General features: G+C 40.3%; 1 protein-coding gene across 1 annotated transcript in view; it reads left to right on the forward strand.

Moving 5' to 3' along the window:
* CSUI_007550 (ribosomal rna large subunit methyltransferase i) overlaps positions 1-8,235 on the forward strand; it is a gene marked incomplete at its 5' end in the record, with an annotated part of 9,808 nt that extends 1,573 nt beyond the window's left edge. The window contains 7 exons of the mRNA XM_068067695.1: positions 324-1,196; positions 2,058-2,264; positions 3,362-3,445; positions 4,133-4,222; positions 5,396-5,629; positions 6,489-6,743; positions 7,614-8,235. Coding sequence (XP_067920331.1) covers positions 324-1,196; positions 2,058-2,264; positions 3,362-3,445; positions 4,133-4,222; positions 5,396-5,629; positions 6,489-6,743; positions 7,614-7,762 — 1,892 coding nt within the window. The remainder of the gene's footprint in view (positions 1-323; positions 1,197-2,057; positions 2,265-3,361; positions 3,446-4,132; positions 4,223-5,395; positions 5,630-6,488; positions 6,744-7,613) is intronic.
* Positions 8,236-8,581: the final 346 nt, after the last annotated feature.

Below are 8,581 nucleotides of genomic sequence, written 5' to 3' on the forward strand. Positions count from 1 at the left end.
ACACATGTATATACATATATATAAATGTATAAATGTACCTATCTATACATTGACACAGATTTTCCTGAGAATTTCTTTTGTTTTCGCCTAGGAAGTAGGGGAGGTTTAGCTCTCTTAGCTAGCTATCGAAGAGACAGACCACTCACTCCACTGACCCCTTCACTCTTCTTCTTCTTCTCTCCTGTCTCCCTCTCTTGTACACCTTCATGACAGAGTCTCTCTCTCCCTTGATCTTTCGACTCTCTTCTCTATCGACTATGATCGTCCTTTTCTTGCATTGTCCGTTTCTTTCTTTCTGTCTTTCTTTCTTTCTTTCTTCGTAGATTACCAGAGAGCTTCGCCAGCAGAGCTATCCTGTAGTGGAGTGCTAAGACTGAGGATCCCGACAGGATCAGAGAACTTCACGCGCCGCATAAGAAGGCAATTCCCCTGGGTCTTCACGAATGAAATTCTAGATGTCTCTCTCTATTCTAAAGATGGGAAAGTCGAAGAAGAAGAAAAAGAAGAGAAAGTCAATTCTAAAGAGGGGGAGAAAAAGATTTCCTCTTCATCTCCTTCTTCTTCTTCTTCTCGTCGCCCTCCTCCTTGTTTGGTCGTGATAGAAGATGAACTTCGAGAGAGATATGGCTTCGGGTATTTCAATCCAGATGCCTTAATAGCCGCTCGTCTTATCTCTGTAGATACACCTCCAGAGAAGTGTCTGAAGAATGATACTTTCTTCTTCAAGAAATTGCAGGCTTCTCTAAAGAGACGCCTGGCCTATTCAAGAGCTTTCAAGTGGATGGGTGATCCTAAGGAGGAAAGAGAAAGAACAAGGGGCGAAAGAAGATTTCTTCTTCAACAGAAAGAAACGCCTCTGTCTTCAGATTGTCTTTCTTCCTCCTTCTCTTCTTCTTCTTCTCCTTTCTCTTCTGGGAAGATAGATACATCTTGCAACAGATCTACAGATGAGAAAGCATACGAAAATCTGTTGAATGGAAACAGGAGTCTCTCGGACTCATCAAGGTATAATGAAAGAGAAGAAGAAGAAGAGAAGAGCAAGAAGAAGAAGAGAAAGAAAGAGAAAGAGAAGGAAGAGATCGAGAGGTGCGAATCGGAAGTGTATTGTCGCCTAGTCAATAGTGAAGGAGATGAGATTCCAGGGCTTCTCGTTGACGTCTATGGAAAGTTCATCTGCCTGCAATCCATCACAAGAGGTAAGATATGAAGTGAAGAATAAGGAGCAAGAAAAGCGAGAAATAGAAAAGAAAGCAGAGAAAGATGAAAAAGATACACACTTTCCCCCTTTAGATTCTTTTGGATTCTGATCTCTTCTTTGTCTTCGTCATCTTCTTCTTCATCTTCATCTTTCAGAGTCTTTCTTTCCATGAAACAAGAATCTTTTCTCTCCTAGTCTATACAAGCTTGCATGGGGAGAAAGAACATGCGAACTCTTCTTCTTCTCCTTCCTTTCTGCTTCTGCTTTCTCTTTCTCTTCTTATGCCCGGGCTTTTCTTGATCTCAGGAGACAGCGTAAGAGAGAAGAGCAGTTCAGGTGTAGGTACGCCGACCTAAGAGGCTATAGTAGGTTCTTTCTCTCTCTTGAAAGAAGTATTTGTACATGTATAGATGTAGTACCCAGGTAGTATCTATATGTAGAGACTCTGCCCTACGTATCTATAGATATGTCTTTCTCTCTCTCTCTCGCACTATAATATATATGTATAGGGGAAACTCATCTGTCTCTAGTAGCTCTGAATGAAGAATTTCACAGAGACAAGTCTTCTGCACAACAAGAAGAAGAAGGCGATCGACACTGTCTTCTTCTTCTTCTTTTGAATTTACGAGAAGCTTCTTCTAGCTGTTTTTTCTCTCTGGTGTCTCGAGGGAGACATGAAGGTAGCTAGCTACTCACACTTCGGGTGTCTAGACACTCGCCAGAAGGGAGAGAAACGAAGGGCATGGCGGACTGGGAATGACGTTTTCTCCTTTCAATCCTTCCTTTTTTCCTTCTTTTCTTTCTTTCTTTCCTTCTTTCTTTCGCTTTGTCCTTTCTTTTCTTTTTTTCTTCCTTTCAGGTATGGATCTCCTTCTCCCTTTGGTCGTCTCTGCTCTTCGTCGACTTCTTCATCCAGATGCAATTGTCATACGAAGAGATCATCCAGATAGAATCTACGAATTTCCAGATTCTCTCTCTTCTTCTCATCTCCTTTCTTCTTCTGACACGGGAGATCTTTCGACTTCAAAGATCTCTCCGTGCTTCTCTCCTCCCCACGTTATCACTGGTAAGTCTCTCGATTCTCGTATGCCTACATATCTTAAAAAGCATAGGGTGTACATACACCAGGAAGAAGAGAGTGTACTGCAGACATCCCCAAGTAGGAGAGGGTGTATATACACCCCACCGTTTTGTATTGAATGACTACGACGCCAAAGAAATCTGGGACGATAGAATACTTATTTATTCTCTTTGGTGAAATTTCTTGATCGCCCTTGTTGTTCTTTTCGACTAAGTTTTATGAAGACTTTTATGGACTTCAGATTTCTCCCAAGTTCAGGTGTACATACAGGACACGTTCATACATGATTCGGACGGAAATCTCACTCTTTCTCGAGTTTTCGCCAGTCGACAAATCTACAGAATTACCTCTTTTTCAGATAGATGACGTGACCTATGATATCTTAGTTTCCTTCTTCAATCGCCTTATAGACAGAAAGTTCGTCTTGTATTTAAACTTGAAAGGTTTGTATCGAGATAAGAAGAAAAAGAGAAGAAGAAGTAGGAAAGCGTTCCTATCATAGTTCATTCGGCTCCGTGTCAAGAGATTTATAGATTTCTTCTACCTGACTAGGAAAGACTGACAACACCCCCTTGGCTTCATGTTCTCTCTACACGGTGTATATACACCTCACCCCGTTAATCTTTTATCTTCTTCATTCCCCTGTATAGAACGAAGCTTCTGTTTCATTACAGGAGTCTATTCGGCGTACGTGTGTACGTACACTCCTTTCGTTTTGAAGGTTTTTCTCTTCATTCTCTTTTTCCTATTCTTTTGCTTCTTTCACGTGTAGAAAGGAAAGATTTCTCTTACATCTTTTTCGTGCTCTCCTCTTTTGTCTTCAGAGAAACACGATGATCTATCTCCACCTCGCTTTCTCTCATTCTCTTGCCTCTTGTCTCTTCTGATCTTCTTCGTCTAAAGATCTTCCAGATGAAAGATCGACCACTCCACTTTTCTTTCTTTCTTTTGAATTTTCTCAACAGAAGGATTTTGTGTATCTGCACGTTCCTCATCTCTCAGAGAATAAGATATCTCGAAAGAAGACCAGAAGAAAACTGCTGTCTTTTCTTCTCTTTTTCCTTCTTTTTCTTTTTGTGTAGATCTCCCGTTCTTTCCTAGCTCGGTAACTATCAAAGAGAATGGATGCCTCTTCCCTGTTGATCTTCTCAATTCACCCGAAACAGGTATCGTCTTCTCTTTCTTTCTTTCTCACTTTTTCTTTTTCATCCCTGTCTTGTCTTGAAATAGAACGATGCAGCAAGAAGGAGTCTTGTCCTCTCTCTCTCTCTTTCAGGTGTGTCTTCAGATCAATACGCTCTTCGTACATCAAGCCCTTTCTTTTTTCTCTTTATTCTTTTCTTCTGCTTATTCAACTCTTCGCTGACACCCCATCGTCATCTCCAATTCTAGCACTATGTATATATATATATATATATGTATCCATTTATGTAAAAGATATCTATTTGTATCTCTCCATAAATGCATGCATGTTTGTATAGAACTTTATTTCTATCTTTTTCTCTCTTGCTTTCCCTTCGACGTACTCCACGCTCTCACCTCTCAAGATGTCTCAAACCTTCTCTGGATTTCAAACGAGCCTCTCTTTATACAAGTGTAGTATACGTATAGTCTTACAGATCTCAACATACATCCATATTCATACATACCTACTTTGCATGCATACATATTTACATACTTATTTCCCCGACGAATCACCTGAACTCCTTCAGCAGATCTTCAAGAAGGAAGAGGGAGAATTCGAAGAGAAGAGCTCTTGTCGATGCACGGAGGGACTTCTCTCTCCCTTCTTTCTTGTTTCTTTCTTCCTTTCTTTGTTTAGGTGTATTTTATGTGTGTATCTCTCTCTCTAGGGTGGCATTTGAATCGACGAGAACTCCGCAAGAAAGTTGCCTCTTTAAGTCACAAGAAGAAGGTCCTAGATCTCTTCGCCCATTCTGCAAGTAATCTCTCACTCACTCCTGAAAAGAAAAGAAAAAAAACCTAGGAGGGAGTGCATGCTGTATGGCTGTACTTAGACATCTATATCTCTATAGGCCTATCTATCTAGTTAGATCTCTCTATCTTTCTTTCTCAGTCTCTCTTTCTCAATAGATATATAGATAGATAGGAGGGATGTTGCTGACTGTCTTGAGAGGTATGCTTGTTGCGCCTGTCTTGTTGAGATATCTCTCTATCCGTCAGGTTAGCTACTCATCTTATTTATCATCTGCCTTATACCTCGGTGCATGTATAGATGTCTATATCTATTATCTTTCTATAGATGTATGTGTCTAAACATATATGCTTGCATGCATGTAGTAGACAAGTTCTCTATTCTCTACGTGAGTCGTCATAGTATGGCTACCATCCATTGCATGCCTATGGTTTGTATCTGATGCATGCAACACTCCCTAGGAGAAGACATACAGGCAGTCTTCACTTTACGTGCCTCTTCTTCTTCTTTTCGTCCTGTCGTCTTCTCTCCTCTTTCTGCTGCATTTGAGAATGTCTATGTGTTTCTTTTTCATTCAAAATTTTCTCTCACGAAAGATAGATTACTCATAGTGGTAGAAGAAGGAGTTGTCCGTCTTTCTATCTATCTTTCTTTCTTGACACGACAGAAGCCGAAAAGATGCTAGCCCACATACACGTATCTGTATGTATGTCTATGCATGTAGAGATGTCTCTTCTCTACAGATGAGACGTTGTGGAGACCCATCATATTTCTTCTGCAGTCTTTTCTTGACGTCGAAGAATCGACACGACGTGTCTTTCTAAGACGCCGTCAGCAGCAAGCTCTACGAATTCCCTTTGTCTCCGTATGTCTACCCACACCTCTCTCCACATATGATGTGTAGACATCCTGCTTTCCCTGTCCCTACATATATATATATATATATGTAATATATATATATATGTATGGATAGACAGAGAGAGTGAGTAGTAGTCGTAGTAGTAGAAGTGAGTGGGGGTGCGTGGTGTCGCATCTTGGATGAATTATATCGTCTTATATACGAAGCGTCCGTCTGTTAACAGCATGCAGTTGTGGATATCTATGTCTCGTGAGAGTCTTGTAGACGCATGCGTTTTCCTTTCTTTACTTTTCGGGTATGTCTACCCTGCTTGTTTCGTAGGCTTTGGAATAACGTGTCTGCATGCGGGACAAGCATCGACATGTACAGCTGTGGAGAAGAATCCTCGATCTGTACAGCTAGCTAGACAAGCCGCTGACATGAATTCGATTGCATGCACTTCAGATCGATTCAACGTGATCGAAGACGACGTCTTTGAATGGCTGAAGAAACAGAAATCTCTAGATAAAATGGATCGATCCACGAAAGAAGAGAAAGATGAAATAAGACGAGAAAGTAAGAAGAGAAAAAGCATTAAGAAAAGTCGATGAAAGAAGTTGGGAGAAGGAATAAGTAAAAGATAGAGAATAAGAAGAACGGAAAGAAGACAAAAGTCTCGACATTTCCAACTTCTCTCTTTCATTCGTAACGACTTCTCTTTCTCTCACTGTACACGACCATACCCGCGCCACCTACCTCTGGTATCATCTCTATGCACGCATGTATGTATACAAATATCTCTCTATATAGATGGATCTCTCTATATCTACGTACGGAGGTATGTATACAGAGATCTCTGTATAGGTAGATCTCTCTGTATTTCTATATCTAAAAGTCTTGTTGAGGTTGCCTACTAGACGGGCGGGACAACTGTGTAGAGATATACGCTCGTCTCTTGGTAGAGATAGTTAACAGACATATAGGGGATGTATGTGTATGTATACATATCTTTGTCCGTATATGTACCTATCTGTATAAATGGATACGTCGATAGATGACGTAAGGGTGTGTATGCACTCGTGCCTGACGAAGGTGGAGGGGAAAAATTTAAAGTTCCTTCAATAGCACACATCACTACAGTCAAGATCTCTCTCTCTCTTTCTCTTTCTCTTTCTCTCTTTCATTCTCTCTTTAAGTCTGATGTATATCTCGGTATATGTGTCTTGGTGTGTATGTACAGAGCCTATAGAGATACTCTAGTGACTCCTTTTATTCTTCTTCTTCTTCTTCACGTTAACTTCCGCTCTTTTTCGCTTGCCTTCAGTCAGGAAGAAAAAGAGCAGCTCGCATGGGAAGATCACTCACTCCTATCTTTCTTTCTTTCTTTCTCAGTCTTTCTTTCCTTCATCTAATTCTTTTCTTTCTGTCTGTGCAGGTTCGAGAGACTTCGATATTGTGATACTTGACCCTCCGTCAAGGATTTTGCATCGACGGGATGTCGATGCAGCTCGCCAAGATCTACAGAATCTTATCGAACTTTCTTGCGCACGACTTCCTAAGAGAAGAAAAGGAAGAGAAGGAGAAGGAGACGGTTTTCTTGTTGTGTTAAACAATGAACCCAGTCGATTCTATTCAGATCAAGTATTTCGGACAGATGTCTCTTTCGCCTGCTCTAGAGCGGGATATATAGGTAGACCATACAGTTACGAAGAGCTCCATATAGAGACCTCTCTCTTTCTTCCTCTCTCTCTCTCTTTCTCTCCTCTCCGTTTCTCTTACTGTATAAAGATGTATATGATACGTATCTTTTCCTCTTTACAATTTTCTCTCTCCTTTTCTTTCTCTCCATGCGTATCGCGTTATAGACGCATCGGAGAAGGTTGCGTATGTCTCTCTCTATGCCTCTCTGTCTCTGTGTGTTGGCGAGTGTCTGCACTTCTCTATCTATCTTTCGATTTGAATTTCCTCATTCGTTCAGTTACGCATCCAAAAGCGATTGACTAGGTCTAGTCTTAGCCAAGAAACGCCTCTCTTTCGCTCTCTTTCTTCATCGTGGACTAATGCATGTAAATATATACATACATACATACATGAATACATACATACATATCTACATACATACATAAATGTAGATTTATGTATACATGTACATCTGTGCAGTTTTATGTAAAGATGAGAACGAAAGACACACAGTGTCACAAGTACCTTCCTCCCCTGTCCGCTTTATTTCGGACATACATATACACATATATACATATATATATATATATGTAGGTATGTATCGGAGAGGTAAATAGATAGTTGGCGATAATAGATAGGGAGAGATATAGAGACAGATGTCTACCTACGTATCCCGTTTCTTTGATAGATCAGCCCATGACAAGCTTCTCTTCTCTTGTTCTTTTCTCATTCTTCTCTTTCTCTCCTTTTCTCTCGAACCATCCATTGTTTCTCAAAAGTCATCTTCTCTCTCATTTCGCAAATTCTCTTTCTTCTTCCGTGTCCTCTCTCTGTCTCTTCTTCTTCTTTCTTATGTTGAATCTGCGTCAAACACTTTTAGGTGTTTTGCATGAGGAGGGAGATGAAGGAGGTCTCGACTTTCCTCGAGATTTGAGATTTCTCAGAAGAAGAGGAAGCGAAGCGTCACACTTTCGATGGCTGACTATAAACCTCATTCCCGCCGATGCTCCTCCTAGTAGTAAAGTTTAGGGTGAGAGATAGTAAGCGACAATACAACTCAAACAGACTGAAGAAGACGTACAAGAAGAAGAAGAAGACTGCAGAAGAAGAAAGAAGAAAAAGATCCAAGAAGGAGAGAGAGAGAGAGAGATTTATATCAGATGTATTTATTCGCATACACCATTTCTTATTAATGAAGAAGAGAAAGAAAAGAAGAAAGAAAAGGAAAGGAAGAAGAAGAAGAAACGAGCGGCAAAAAGACGCGAGGGAAAGAGGAGAGTCCAACAGAATGAATGAAGGCATGCCTTCTCTATCTCCCTCTTTCTCGTTTCTTTCTTTCTCTTTTTTCTTATATGAACTTTTCTGCTTTCCTCTTTGTTTGAGTGTCTCTTGAGTTGTCAAGCCTTTCTTCTTCTGTGGTTTATCTACCTATCTATCTATATATGTACACGCACGTATATAACCTATACATGCCTATATGTATATACACATCTCTCTCTTGCTCTCTCTCTCTCTATATATATATATATATCTAGAAAGAGAGGGATGAACGTTGAAAGGTGGCGAGATGCCTCGTCTTAAATTTTCTTTTTGTTCTCTTTAGGTCGAGAATGAGGAATAAAGTGAAAAGCTGACAGATCCCGTTTCTCTTTTTTTTCTCCTGGGTGGTTGAGTGTATATACACCTCGGGAAGGAAAAAATAAATATCGGATGAAGAAGAGGTGCTCCTTGAAAAGAATAAGAAACTTTTCTCACGTGACACTAAGCAAACAAAAGAAGAAGAAGAACTCTAGAGACTAAATATAAACAGATACATCAAAGATAGATAGACAGATGAAGATAGCTAGA

This window comes from Cystoisospora suis, assembly GCF_002600585.1.
Source record: "Cystoisospora suis strain Wien I chromosome Unknown contig_4012, whole genome shotgun sequence".
Taxonomy (NCBI): domain Eukaryota; phylum Apicomplexa; class Conoidasida; order Eucoccidiorida; family Sarcocystidae; genus Cystoisospora; species Cystoisospora suis.